Raw genomic sequence first — 15149 nt, forward strand, 5'->3', positions numbered from 1 at the left:
CAAAATTTGGTTGATATATAATATCAATGATTGGAGTGACGAAAAATTATTGCACATGAAGTGATGAGAGAGAGAGGGGAGGAGGGAGGAGGTAATTCCAAAATTGGAATAGTCCATTGGTCTGCATTCCAATTGCTCACTCTTTTAAAATTTCTTTATTCTTATAATAATATGGGTAAACTATAAATATGACCATTTAGTTATACTTTTCCTTCTATTTTGGTCACTCAACTAATAATTTTTAAATCTAGTCATTAAACATTTTGAAGTTAAATATTTTGATTACTCTGAGCTAATGTGGGTTTTTATTAGTCTAGTAACAAATTTAACCTCTAATGTTTATACATTCTATCAATTTGATACTAAATATAAAAATTCAACAAACTTAGCTCTTAATGTTTACAAAATTTGTCATTTTGATTATAATTTTAAAAAATTCTATAAATTTGACTATCAACATTTACAAAACCTATTAATTTAGTCTTAACTTTAAAAGTTCAAAATATTTTAAAAATTCATTTTTAGCCCTTTATAACCCATCGGCTAACTCACGTGAGATATTAAAATAAGAAAAAGAGTACCCTCTTTCAAGTTACTTGCAAAAAAAAAAAACTTTAGAAAGTTGGGATAAAACATTAAAAAAATTAAGATGAAAAAACAAAGACATTAAAATATTATTTGCTCGAGTAGTAATGCAACAAATTATTCCAGATAGGTTCTAAATCAATTGGTTTGGTGTAGTGTGAAGCCTAAATTATAAAAGAAATTGCCACAAGTGACTTGAAAGAGATACTCTTTTCTTATTTTAATATATCACATAGTTTAGTTGATGGGTTATAAATAGTTAAATTGATTTTTTAAAAATATTTTTTAATTTTAGAGTTAGGAATAAATTGATAGGTTTTGTAAATATTAAGGGCCAAATTTATTGAATTTTTAGAATTAGAAATAAAATGATCAATTTTGTAAATATTAAGAGCTCAATTTATTATTTCTTTTATATTTAAGATTCAAATTAGTAGAATATATAAATATTAGAGGACTAATTTTATTACTAACAAAAAAATTAATTTAGAGTGACTAAAATATCAAAAAATTAATAGTTGAATTATTAAAATAAAATGAAATACATAATTGAGTCAGATTTTTATAGTTTACCTAATAATAAAAAATTATGGTAGAGAATGTTAAAAAGATAACCACAAAAGGGAAAGTGCATTAACGATCTCTCTCCTTCCAAATCTCCAAGTGTGGGATAAATTTACGTTCCAATGAAAAGTGGGTATTTTTAGATTTACGAAATTGGTGGGGATCACCTCAATCACTATTATCAACTTCATCCAAATTAATTATTCTTATTTTATGACGAAACAACTAACATGTTAAGGGTAAAATATTTGTACTGATACAAAGAAAACAATAATCCCAGACTTCATCTATTTTACGAGTTTCTCTAACAATCAAAAAAGGCAATATCAAAATCTACCTATCTTCCATTTCCATTTCCGCCCAACCATGGCCACCCTTGCCATCGGTTCCCTTCTCCAAAACCCTAGGCTATCGTCTCCTCGCGGACAAAAGTTGTTGTTAAACTTAAAGCCTCTTCACTCATTGGATTTGGATTGTTCTCCACATAGAAAGCTTCTCTGCTCTCGTGGTGCTTGCTTCTCTAACTCCAACCCTTGCGGGAAGTTTCATATCGTTAAAGCCAGCTCAACTGATACAGCTCCCATTGACACCTTTTCTTCCGCTGACATCTTGTACGAACAAACTTTTCCCGTCAACCGAATTGAAAAGGTTTTTCATCTTCATATTTATTTTTATACGTATATGTATATGTACATGCATACATGTATATTTATATGTTTTTTGAGAGTTGTGCTTGATGTATATTGCGTGTGTGTATGTTGTTGGCATATATACTTTTGATTTTGCATTTTTGGTTCCTATTTGGTTGCCTAAAAACAAAGAAGAAGAAGAAATTATTGAATTGAAGTTGATTTCTATACTCGGATGCTTGGTGATTGAGAAAATTTCTGGACGAAAAAAAGATGGATGGTTTAATTACGTGATGTAACTTCAAATCCGAGACAGGAAGAAGGTAGAGAAAAGAAGAACAGAGAGAACAAAGAGATTTCTGCAATTTCCTTATGTGATTTTAATATCGTTTTCCTATTACAAGCCATGCTTAAAAAGAAAAATAAAGAAAAGATAAACGTGGTAAATTCAGTTATAACAATACTCACCGTTTAACTAAAGTCCTACGCATCGTTTTTGCTAAATTATTCTCAGTATTAAACTCACTGTTTTACTAAAGTGAAACTCACTATTTTAAGACCCTTTTACTCTCTATTTTCTTACTTAGCTTTTCACCCCGTAACAAGTACCGCCTCCCAAGAAAAGGATTCTTGTCCTCAAGGATGAAAGTGAGGAAATTTTGCTAAAAGTAGATGTAAAGATTACCATGTTGCATCTTCAGTAAAAGAGTCGATTCATTCAACCAAAACTTTAGTAACAACTTGGTTCCCTTTTTTAACTATTCTTCTGTCAAAAATTTTAATTGGTTCTTTTTGCAGTGCCCTATGAGCATCAACCAAGGGTAGTTGAGCTTGAGTAGGAGCAGATCCTATATGTTTCTTTACTTGAGAAACGTGAAATGTTGGGTGAATACAAGATCCTAAGGGTAATTGTAGAGTATACGCCACTTCTCTCACTTTCTTAATCACAGGAAAAAGGTCCGTAGTACTTAGGAGATAATTTTTTATGAAGAACCTTCCTAACTGTCTGTTGCCTATAAGGTTGCAGTCGCAAGTATACCAAATCACCAACTTGAAAGCTCCTCTCAGACCAATGTTTGTCAGCTAACTGCTTTATAAGAGACTAGGTTCTTTTGAGATGGAATTGCAATAGCTTCCTTGCGGCCTCTCGAGCCTGTAGGCTTCTATCAACCATTACCACTGATGAGACCCTTGCTAAGTAAGGCATGTGTTAAGGTGGTGGTTGTCCATACAAAGCTTCATACGGGGTAAGCTAAATGGAGGAGTGAAAAGAAGAGTTATACCACCACTCTGCAAAGGGTAACCAACTAAACCAATTTGCAAATGTCTCTCCAGTCATGCATCTCAGATAGTTCTCAAGACACTAATTTAGTACCTCTTTTTGACCATCTGTTTTAGGATGGTATGTTGTGGATAATAGAATTCTGGTACCAGTTTTTCGAAATAATTCCTGCCAAAATCCACTAACAAAAATTCTGTCTCTGTCTGATATAATTGAATCAGGCATGCCATGAAGTTTATAAATATGATTCAAGTACTATTGTGCTACATCTTTAGCTATATATGGGTGAGATAGTGCCAAAAATGACCATATTTAGTCAAGTGGTCCACCACAACCAAAATGGAATTTTTCTTGCTAGAGTTCGGCAATCCTTCAATGAAATCTAAGTTGATAATAGATCAGGCTCGATTAGGCATAGGTAAAGGCTGAAGAAGTTCTGGAGATGCTACTGTCTCACACTTGTATCTTTGACAGACCAAACATTCTCTAATCTAGTGTTTGACATCAGTTGTTAGACCTTTCCAATATAACAAACTAGCTAAATGTTTCCTAGTGGCATGGATACCTGAGTGACCCCCCACTGCGCTAGCATGAAAATGGTGAAACAGTTCCCTTCGCAATTTCAGGTTCTTTCCCACCATAATTTTCCCTTTCCTTCATAAAAATCTCCCATCCCAAGAATACTTTTGGTCTTGATATCTATGCTATTGGACATCTTGTATAATCCTTTTTAACTTATCATCTACTTCATATGATTGTTTCGCCTACTCCAAGAGACCAGAAATGACAAAACTAGTAAATAATTGAAAGAACTGACCTTGCTCCAACTGAGGTTGTAGAGAGAGAGAGCATCAGCCACCCTGTTGTTGATACCTTTCCTATATGAGACCTCAAAGTCATAACATAACATTTCAGCTACCCACCGTTGCTGAAATAAAGTGATAGCTACTTGGTCAGATAAGAATCGTAAGCTTTGGTGATTAATTCAAATTTTGAAATGCCTTCCCACAAGGTAGGCATGCCACTTCCTAACAACCAACAAAACTGTTAATATCTCATTTTTGTAGATTGATAGGGCTTGGTGTCTTACGCTTAAGGCCTTGCTAAAGAAAGCCATCGGTCTCCCTTGCTATTGCAGCTTTGCTTCAATTCCAAACCCACTAGCATTAGTATCAATTGTGAATTCAAGATGAAAGTTCAGTAACACCAAGACAGGTGCTGCACATAATGCTTCTTTTAATGATTGGAAAGCCAATGTTGCCTGTCCAGACCAACCCCAACCATTCTTTTGTAATAAGTCTGTAAAAGGCTTGGGTAACACTCTGTAGTTTCTAATGAATCTTCTATGGTAGCCGGATAGTTCAAGAAAGCTTCTTAATTCTTTCACTAATTGAGGAATGGTCCATGAAGAAATACATTCATTCTTGAATCTATCCGTGGATACTGTCCCCTCATGTAGCACATGTCCAAGGTACTCAATTTGAGAAGTACCAAAACAACATTTATTCTTTTTAGCAAACAGTTGTTGATCCCTTAAGATGAGAAGAACTGTTCTCAAATATTGCAAATGGTTGGGCCAAGACTTTGAATATACCAGTATGTCATCGAAGAATACAAGCACAAACTTCTTCAACAATGGTTTGAATACTGAATTCATAAGAGCCTAAAAATTAGAAGGAGCATTAATGAGGCCAAATGGCATCACTAGGAACTTATAATGCCTCTTATGTGTCCTAAATGTTGTTTTATGTACATCAAGTTCCCACATTCGAATTTGATGATATCTGGACCTCAAATCAAATTTGGAAAACACCCGAGCTTCCCTCAATTCATCTAGCAACTCCTGAATTATGGGGATGGGAAACTTATCCTTGATTGTATGTTGATTTAGTTTTCTTTAGTCAACGCACAACCTCCAACTTCTATCTTTCTTTTTGACCATCACTATATGGGAAGCAAAAGAACTATTGCTATCCTTGATTATCCCAGCTTGAAACATCTCTTGAATCAAGTTTTCCATCTCTCCCTTTTGAATGGCAGGATATCTGTGGGGTCGAATTTTAACAACAACTCCTTCATCTCTCAAGGGAATTCTATGGTCTTGCAACCGAGGTGGTGGTTACCCTTTTGGCACTTGAAAAACATCAACAAAGTCTTCCAATAACCCTTGAAGTTGTTCCTCACTATCATTGACTACCTTAGCTGAAAGTATCACTTGATTAGGTGAGCTCATTACTAAAGTACAAGTCCCCAAAGCTTGCCCCATAGCTACAAAATATCTAGAATTTGAGCCACTATTTTCTACTGCTAAGGCGCCCAAAATAATACCATGAATAATGCATGGTTCACCCTTAACCATAAATTGCATGGTTAAGGAACCAAAGTTCCAAATAATATCTTTAAAAGCCAGTAACCATTGGACCCCTAACACCATGTCACAGTTCTTCAATGTAATACCATGAAATCTGTTTCGAACTGGTAATTTTGAACCTCCTATCGAACTCCTTTGCACATTCCCTTGGTGAACAACTCTCATTTGCTACAGAGACCTTCAATTGTGCTTGGTGCATTACTGGCAGCGATAAACTACTCACCAACCTAGCGTCGATTAAGTCATGTGTGTTGCTTGAGTCGACCAGAATGATTGCCCAACTAGACCCCACTCGAGCAGCCATTCGCATAATATTATGGCCTTGTAAACCAATGAGGGCATGTAACGAAATCATAGGGGATTTGGATGGTTCCTCTTCAGGATTACTCTCTTCAAGCCTATCAGAACATTCCTGGAATTCCTCTGCTTCACTGTCAAATAGAGGTTCCACAAGAAACTGATATAACTGCGATTTGACACACTTGTGTCCGACATGGTACTTGGCTCCACACAAGAAGCATAGGCTCTTCTGCTTCCATTCAGCCATTACTGCTAGTGAAATGGATCAAGAAGCTAATTTGCTTACTGGAGCACTACTCACAGATTGTGAAGTAGAAACAATCCTCGTGGGAGCTGAAGAATAACCCGATATAACAGATGGGTTGCGCAGTGATCTAGGGGAACTATTCAAAGGTGCTGAGGTCTTCTTTACTGAGCAAGACAGAAGCACTCAGTCTTTCTAGCCAACTGAAAATCCTCCATTAAGGTAGAGGGTTCAAACAAATCAAGATAATGACTGATTTATGCCTTCAAATTACTTAGAAAAATGCTAAAGGCATACATTTCAGGAAGGTGCAATTGATTTAATAAACCAACAAACATATCTTGATACTGTTCCACTGTACCTTGATATTTCAGATTGACTAGCTCTTTTATAAAATTCTCGAATTGTCCAAACCTAAAACGATATTGCAAACTCTTTATGTAAGCTGACCAAGATAACATTTGGAGACAACCGTTTCGTTGAGAGTAGAAATGGTGCCATTCCAAAGCTCGACCCTCCAGATTCAACATTACTATGCGAACTTTGTTGGATTCTGGAGTTCCCTCAGCCTCAAAGTATTGTTCAAGCTTGGTCCACCATCCCCGAAAATCACTGCCATCAAACTTTGGACCCTCAAGCTAGCTTGGCTTCTCAGATGCTCGTATCACAGGCGAGTGATTCCTTAGATGCACGCTACTCACATCAACTGAGGGTATCACGCTTGGTCCAGTTGGGGCGTTGGCTACCCCTGCATCTTTTGGAGGAAATCCAGATAGAGCCTCTAAGACCCCCTTCCCTTTTTCCATGGTTCTATTTGCTGGAAGTCCAAAATACTGCCCTAACAAAGCTTGTAAATCTCCACGGAACTCATCCTTGAACTCTTGAAACTTGGTCTCCATCTTAGTCTCTAACATAACCATCTCCTCTTGTATTTTAGAGATTTCCTGCTGCATCCCCCCAACCTCATTTTGCAGTCACGTTGAAACACCATCGTGACCATCACAGGGATCGTAAAAGCTCTGATAGTTTTGATGCAACTTCAAATCCGAGATAGGAAGAAGGTAGAGAAAAGAAGAAGAACAGAGAGAAAAGAGAGATTTCTGCAATTTCCTTGTGTGATTTCATAACTGTTTTCCCATTACAAGCCATGCTTAAATAGAAAAATAAAGAAAAGTAAACGTGGTAAATTCAGTTATAACAATACTCACCGTTTAACTAAAGTCCCTACGCACCGGTTTTGCTAAATTATTCTCAGTATTAAACTCACCGTTTTAAGACCCTTTTAGTCTCTATTTTCTTACTTAGCTTTTCACCCCGTAACATTACGTTACCGTAATATTTGTCGAAATGTTCTGTTTTCAACTTCAACAGAGCTGCTTATCCTGTTTTAGTGTTTGTTAATTTCTGATTTGAAATAATAGGTGGAGGGAAAACTGTTGATCAGGTTGGATCAATCAAAGGAACAGCTGAATTGGCGACTTACAATAGGATGTAGTCTTTCAGGAAAGTGGATTCTTCATTGGGGAGTCTCTTATGTTGGTGATACTGGCAGGTACGCCTTGATTTTTGACGGTTTCTTGGATAATGTTTGTAGGTTATGTAATTGAATGGTGTTTGCACGTTGGAATATATAATTTTGTTACTGGGGACTTACGTGATCCAAAAAGTAGTACAATTAAAAAAAGCTTGTATCAAATTTTGCAGTGAATGGGATCAACCTCCTAAAGACATGTGGCCTCATGGTTCAATTCCCATTAAAGTGTGTATCAGCTTCTAATTTTTGTGTGAAGTCTGCCTTTTCATTTTGACATAAAAATATATGGAGTAAGTGGGATATTTTCAGGACTATGCAATTGAGACGCCCTTCAAGAAGCCGTCTAAAGATGATACATTTCATGAAGTAAAGATAGATTTTAATCCCAGCAGTGCGATTGAAGCTATACATTTTATCCTCAAGGTTTGTGCTCCCAATACCTAGAGACTGATAAACTGTTTGTGTATTTGACAATTCTAATCATTTGACATTTTGTCAATCTTGTTATTATTAGATTATCTTTCTTTTTCTCCTCTCTCAAATTTGGGGGATTATGTGTCGCTGCAGGATGAAGAAACTGGAGCCTCGTATCAGCACAAAGGTCGAGATTTTCGGGTGTCTCTTGTGAATTACCTCGAGGATGATGGCAATATGATTCACACGAAACGCAGCTTTGGCAAATGGCCAGGTTGCAGAAAGTGCTATAATCTTTTTTCTTTTTGCATGAGTTTCTGCTATTAATTTAAATCATCCAGGTTACTTTTTCCCCTTACATTTATACCGAATAGATAATGCTTGTTGCCTTGTCCTGATGCAATATAGTATAGAACAATGAAGTTCATTGGTTTGGTATTGATTATTAACTGGTACTAAAAAGAGGTTAGTTTGCACAATTTATTTCTTCGCCCACCTTTTCTATATTGTGCAATCATGACTTATGGTTAGTGTCTTAGAAGTTTAAGTCTGGTTTCTTCCCTAAAACCTCTTAGGTACAATTAGAAGTCAAGTGGCTACTGGCAGATAAGTTATAGTATCCCATCTGAACCTAGTTTATGAATTGGGAATTGGGTGAAGTGAGTGAAGGTGAGAACATAATTGACTATTCCTACACTCCGTTCCTTTTCCAGTGATATATTGACACATACTTTGCATTCTTTTGATCCTAGATGCTGTGGAGCAACTCCCTAACATGGTACTTAAAGCAGAAGCATCATGTGACTCTAAAAATGAGAACAGGCGACTTGAAGGGTTCTATGAAGAGCAGCCCATTGTAAAAGAAGTTTCTGTCGGTAACATGGTCAATGTTGCAATTAGGAAGTTCCCTGATGCAGCAAATATTGTTCTACATTTAGAAACTGACATACCTGGAGATGTTGTAGTTCACTGGGGAGTTTGCAGAGATGATGCTAAAACATGGGAAATATCTGCTGTACCATATCCACCTGAAACAACTGTGTTCAGGAACAAGGCTTTACGCACCTTATTGCAGGTGCGAATTGTAGTTGTATTCTCCTATTGAGAACTTAAACATGACTAAGTTCTTGCTACAGATATTCTTGGTAATAATATATAAAGTATACTAATGCATTCTTATTTAGATGTCAGCAAATCATTTTTCCTAGTTTCATGTAGTTGCTTTGTTTTCATTTATACTTAGGATAAAACGAAGAACGTAGTATTATGTGGTAAAGATGTAAAGATTTCAGTTGGATTATGTTGGAACAACTTTCGTAGTTACTATAGGATGTAAATAACTTGCAATATTACTAATAAAAACAATGAAGAGTATGATCTTATTCTTAACACGGTTTCATATAGTTTTCTTATTGTTAGTTTAGCAATGAGTTTGGAAACATGCCATTTATCAAAGGCGGAATGTTGAAAAACATCAATTTGCTGTGACAATGTTCTAGGGTCTTCGCCTTTTTCTTTTCTTTTTTGTATTCTCTCCATGGATTTCTTTTATCACGATGTATGAGATTAAGAGTGCTTATTTATTATTACTTACAAATACTAGTTTAGAATTCGTTTATTATTCTTAGATTAAAATCTTTTTTTTTTTTTTTTTTGATTTTGCAGCCAACAGGAAATGGATCAAGGGCATTGTTCACTTTAGATGAAAAACTTGATGGATTTCTTTTTGTTCTAAAGCTGGATGCTAACAGTTGGGTGAACTTTCAAGGAAATGACTTCTATATTCCCCTCTCTAGTGCCAGAAGTGTTAAGGGTCAATCTGATAGTGAAAGTGAAGAAACTTCTGGTAAAGCTCATACTGATGGTATAATCAATGAGATACGGAACTTGGTCAGCGGCCTTAACTCTGAGAAGAGTTTGCAGACTAAAGTAAAGGAAGCAAAAGAAAGCATTCTTAATGAAATTGAAAAGCTAGCCGCTGAAGCCTATAGCATCTTCCGGAGCTCCACTCCATCCTATCCAGAGGAAGATTCGGATGCTGATGATGCAGAACCCACTATTAACATATCCTCTGGAACAGGCTCAGGTTTTGAAATATTGTGCCAAGGTTTCAACTGGGAATCTAATAAATCTGGACGATGGTATATGGAACTCAAAGAAAAAGCTTCTGAAATATCTTCACTTGGGTTTACTGTGATTTGGCTGCCACCACCAACCGAGTCTGTGTCACCTGAAGGTTACTTGCCGAAGGACTTGTATAATTTAAATTCCAGGTACATATTGCAAGCTTGTAGTTTACATAACAAATCTTTCAGGTTTTTACATTTTGGTGCCTGGTCAAATTCAAAGAAGCTGAAACTTGCAAATATGAACTTTCAAATGCTTTTTTTGATTTCTTTTTTCTTAAAATTATAATTGGGAAACTTTGTTCAGGGAAAAAGATGGAACTGAATGTTTTTTATGTTTGCTTTAGTATGCTGATCAATGGTTGGTTGCAAGTCTCAGATTTTGGTTCAACCAAAAGAAAGTGCACATTTTTTTACCTCTCTTTTATGCTTCTTTAACTTACATTTAACCATCTGTAATAGTAATATAAGACTTCAATTACTCTTTTAATCTAAAAGACTACATGCAAATGCCTCTTGGACATGCTGAAATGTAGAAAGTCATGGTTATTTCCCATATCTGAAAGAAATCATGTTTTCATGCTCCTCAAGAGGCCTAAGCAAACCAGTGTGCAACTGTTTTTTCACTGATCAGGTATGGAACAATCGATGAGCTGAAGGACCTCGTAAAAAGCCTCCATGGAGTTGGTTTGAAAGTTCTTGGTGATGTTGTATTGAATCACCGTTGTGCACACTATCAAAATCAGAATGGTGTTTGGAATATATTTGGGGGTCGCTTGAATTGGGATGATCGTGCAGTAGTTGGAGATGATCCTCATTTTCAGGTACTGGTGTTTTCTGTGATTTTCAGAGCTTAGGCCAGTTCTTAGAGGTGCATGGGTAGCAAAGTTTTAGATTCATCTGCTAGCGTATATACAACTTATAACTTGCACAAGATTTAGGTTATGTTTTTCTCAATGTGCAGTTAAACTTTAGGCCAGTAAAATTTTGGACAGTACAGTATGTAACCCGACATCTTGTCTTACCTTGTTTTTTTCTGGCAGCAAGACTTAAGTTAGCAATGGTAACTATGTCTCATTGCAACAATTACTGAGCTTTATGGAAAGAAATGCTAGTGGTCTTAACCTTGTAGAATGAGTAAATGTATTTTATGATTTAACATATTGGTTTACAATTTTTGTGTGCTAAGGTAAATTTGTAAAAATTTGATTCTGAGATCCATGCACATGGCAGAGTTATCTAGATGAACAAAAATGCAGTTCAAGTGTTGTATGATTGGCATGCTTAGGATGTACGTATCTGAACTTGTCAGTACAGCTAGAGGATGACAACTGAGCAAATATATCCTTCATGGCCTACCTATAATATTGGTTGTTATAGTCCAAACTTTTCAGCTTGTTTCATGCCTCTATTTATCCATGATCTCCAGTTCTTTTTTTAGACCTGAAGAGTACTATTTATTTTTTTAGACATGAAGATTATTGTTTATTGTGCAATCTTTTGATCCTGAAGAGTATTATTTATTTTTATTAGACACGAAAATTATTGTTTATTGTGCAATCTTTTGATTGAGCTCTATGCTTCTGTTCTATTGATGTTATGTGGAAGCTATGAACTCCTTGCTTCTGTCATACAGGGCAGGGGTAACAAAAGCAGTGGAGATAATTTCCATGCTGCTCCAAACATTGATCATTCACAAGATTTCGTAAGGAAGGATCTCATAGAGTGGCTATGCTGGCTAAGGTTGAAACGTGGATCTCTTTTCCTTCCACTATCTATCATGCCTGAAAGGATTATAAAAGCATGTATTTTCTCACTGTTTGATCCTGCTTCTACCTTTTTTTTTTGTCTTCTTGTCAAAAGTTCTTTGATGGACATGTATGGATACATACCCACTGAATATTCTCAAAATTTTGAAACTATTGCCAAAGTTAACCTTCTATTGCGTCAAGATCTTACTTTAGCACCACTACATTCATAACAAAATATAGAATATACACTATAGGCAATATGAATAACTTGTTAGTAGAAACTAGAAAGGTTTAACAGGAACAAATGATTATTTGTATATTAATTGGGTACTTGTGCACTTTTTTTCATTTTTGAGGTGATTTTTTATATGATTTTAGCCTGGCAATGGGATATGATTAAATAACTGAACTAGAACACAGTTACATAGTAGCTGATATAATTAGTATAGTATAGTGTATTTGTCCTTTGTTTCTTATTAAAATACATGGCCCATCAGGAAAAGGGTGTACTAATGGAAAGTTTTCATTTAGTAAGAAATGAGCTGCAACATAGTGGTTTTTGGTCACAAATTTAAGCCTAAAGTTTGCAATTTTGAATAATCTACCCTTGTGCTGGTTTTATAGCGTGGTTTTCCTAAAAGGTTTTGTAAAAATTTATCAATGCCTTAGTCAGATGATGGATTAACTTGGCCTAGCTATTCAATAGTCTTCTTGGACCAAAAGGTTACCTCAACAGGATATTTTGATTGTTTTGGTTGTTTAAGCATAGGTTCCGTTTTTGGTTGTAGTGTATCCATTGGTGTAAAATATAATGGAAGAACTGGATATTTAAGACCTCTTTAGGAACCATCTTCATCCTTCTCTGCGGAAAGTTATAATTCCAATCACTACATCTTAGGCTTTTCTTTTGGGTTAGCTTTGAGATGTCCTATATTCTACGTTACAACTATCTTGTTTGTTTTCTTAATTTTTTCTTCTGAGAATTGGGTTCTGGTAACTCAGATTCCAAGGAAGCTGACCTGAATATAGCATTAATACTGAGGAATTAATGAACAAGTTGTCATGTGTTTAATTCAAGTGTTACTTGTTTCCTCATCATGTTCTGATCAGCTTTGTCTGTATGCTTCTACATCACGCAAGAGATTTACTTGCTGATAATTTTTACAAAGTATTTTCTTCTACTGTTATAGCTTATTGATATAATGCCTTTCTGGCTATTTGGGAGATGCAGAGAAGAAATTGGGTATGATGGGTGGAGGCTGGATTTTGTCAGAGGATTTTGGGGTGGTTATGTCAAGGACTACTTGGATGCAAGTGAACCATACTTCGCGGTGGGTGAGTATTGGGATTCTCTCAGTTACACATATGGTGAAATGGACCACAATCAAGATGCCCACCGACAGAGAATTGTCGACTGGATCAATGCTACTAACGGAACTGCCGGTGCATTTGATGTCACAACTAAGGGAATTCTTCATTCGGTAAGCATTCCTGCTAAGTATTTCTGCAAAAATGAAGACATTATTTATATTCATTTCGTTACGGTATAATTATTTATAACTCAGGCACTGGAAAGACGTGAATATTGGCGATTATCGGATCAGAAAGGGAAGCCTCCTGGGGTTGTTGGATGGTGGCCCTCTCGTGCTGTTACCTTTATAGAGAATCATGACACTGGTTCTACCCAGGTTTGAGCATGCATCACTGTCTTTTCACTTGTTTCCCCTTTAACTACTTTGAATGCTAATGCTTACATTCTTCTAGTCAAACTATCCTGTTTGATATGATATGCCACTCCTGAAGGGTCATTGGAGGTTTCCAGGTGGAAAGGAAATGCAAGGATATGCATATATCTTGACACACCCAGGAACACCGGCTGTGTTTTATGATCACATTGTCTCCCACCATCGCTCAGAGATTGGTGCTCTTATCTCTCTCAGAAACAGAAACAAAATCCATTGCCGGAGTATAGTAAGTATCCAAAACTCTAGCACTAAAAGGAAGGACAAGTATTGACTTGGTTTATGGTATAGGTTGAAATTGTGAAGGCAGAGAGGGATGTATATGCGGCCACCATAGACGACAGAGTTGCAATGAAGATTGGACCAGGTTATTATGAGCCTCCAAGTGGACCCCAAAGATGGTCCTTAGCTCTTGAGGGATACGATTACAAGGTCTGGGAAGCATCTTCTTAATGCAAACTTGGGCTGGGAACTATTTTTACTTTGCGTAGTGTATATAGTCAATCCTCTAGGAATGTCCAGCATGTACCTCTCATTCCATCATTTGTACCATTTTTTACCCGATATACATATAGGGTGTTTGACCAAAGTCAGGGCTTACAGCAGGTGATTGTTTATTGGAGCCACTTAGCTACAGTCCAAGGAGTTTTAACTTAGTACTTGTTCATTATATCTTATTTTACAATTCCTTACGATAATAACATTGGAAGAACAATTCCTTGCCTTCTGCCAAATCTGTAATATTTTTGCAAATTGGCTTTGTTGTTATTATTTTCTTATAATATAAAATGAAATACTATTTATTCCTTTCCAAGTTCCAGCTGCCCTGGTTTTCTTTTCCCACTTTCAAGGTTTCATTGTTATCATAAAGTTTTTTGTCAAGGCAAATGTCATTGATATATGTGTATTATCTATTTATTTATTTTATGAATTTTAAAATTATTAAAAGCTAAAGGCGTAAATATTTTTATATATTTGGAATTAATTAATCTATTCTATTTAAATATAGGATAAACTACTCGATGATCACCCTAAAAGAGGGTTGTTCCTATTTTGATCATTTAAAATTTTTTATCAATTTAGTGTCTTGTTAGAAAATTTGTTTGAAATGGTCACCCCAATATACACAAATTATTAAAAATTAATATTTTAGTCAGCATTTTCATTAAAAGAGAAGCATTTCGACTATTTTGAAAGGTTAATAATTAAATTTAACTACAAAAGGATAGCAGTCAAATTCACAAAAATATGTAAACATGAATAACTAAATTTATCATTATGCCAAACTAGAAAAATTCAAAATTCAAAAATTCAAAAATAAATATAAATAAATAAAATTTCATAAAACAATCAAAATTTCAAATAATCTAGAAAATAATTATTTGTTTGAGTTTTGTTAGAAACTTTGGAAGTTTAATTAACTAAGAATTCTTCTTTTCTTTTCTTTTTAAGAAAAGGCTAGATTTCATTTATTAAAACGGTTAAAAAATCACAATAATAACAACTAATAGAAGATAAAAAACTTAACAATTTCCTAAGAAATAGAAGCATATCTTCGATAAAACCAAAGAGTACCCAACCGTTTTAATGAGCTCAACCACTCCCTA

The 15149-nt window shown here is 35.4% G+C and overlaps 1 protein-coding gene across 1 annotated transcript; it reads left to right on the forward strand.

The window, feature by feature from the left end:
• Nucleotides 1-1439: 1439 nt before the first annotated feature.
• LOC105794170 (alpha-amylase 3, chloroplastic) lies at nucleotides 1440-14356 on the forward strand. The gene is made up of 13 exons (XM_012623199.2): nucleotides 1440-1797; nucleotides 7397-7527; nucleotides 7680-7734; nucleotides 7819-7932; nucleotides 8077-8197; nucleotides 8676-8998; nucleotides 9589-10196; nucleotides 10684-10873; nucleotides 11686-11792; nucleotides 13032-13281; nucleotides 13366-13488; nucleotides 13604-13771; nucleotides 13834-14356. The coding sequence occupies exons 1-13, from the start codon at nucleotides 1516-1518 to the stop codon at nucleotides 13993-13995; spliced, it is 2634 nt and encodes an 877-aa protein (XP_012478653.1). The 5' UTR covers nucleotides 1440-1515; the 3' UTR covers nucleotides 13996-14356.
• The last annotated feature ends 793 nt before the right edge of the window (nucleotides 14357-15149 follow it).

The sequence above is a fragment of the Gossypium raimondii genome, chromosome 3 (genome assembly GCF_025698545.1).
Source record: "Gossypium raimondii isolate GPD5lz chromosome 3, ASM2569854v1, whole genome shotgun sequence".
Taxonomy (NCBI): domain Eukaryota; kingdom Viridiplantae; phylum Streptophyta; class Magnoliopsida; order Malvales; family Malvaceae; genus Gossypium; species Gossypium raimondii.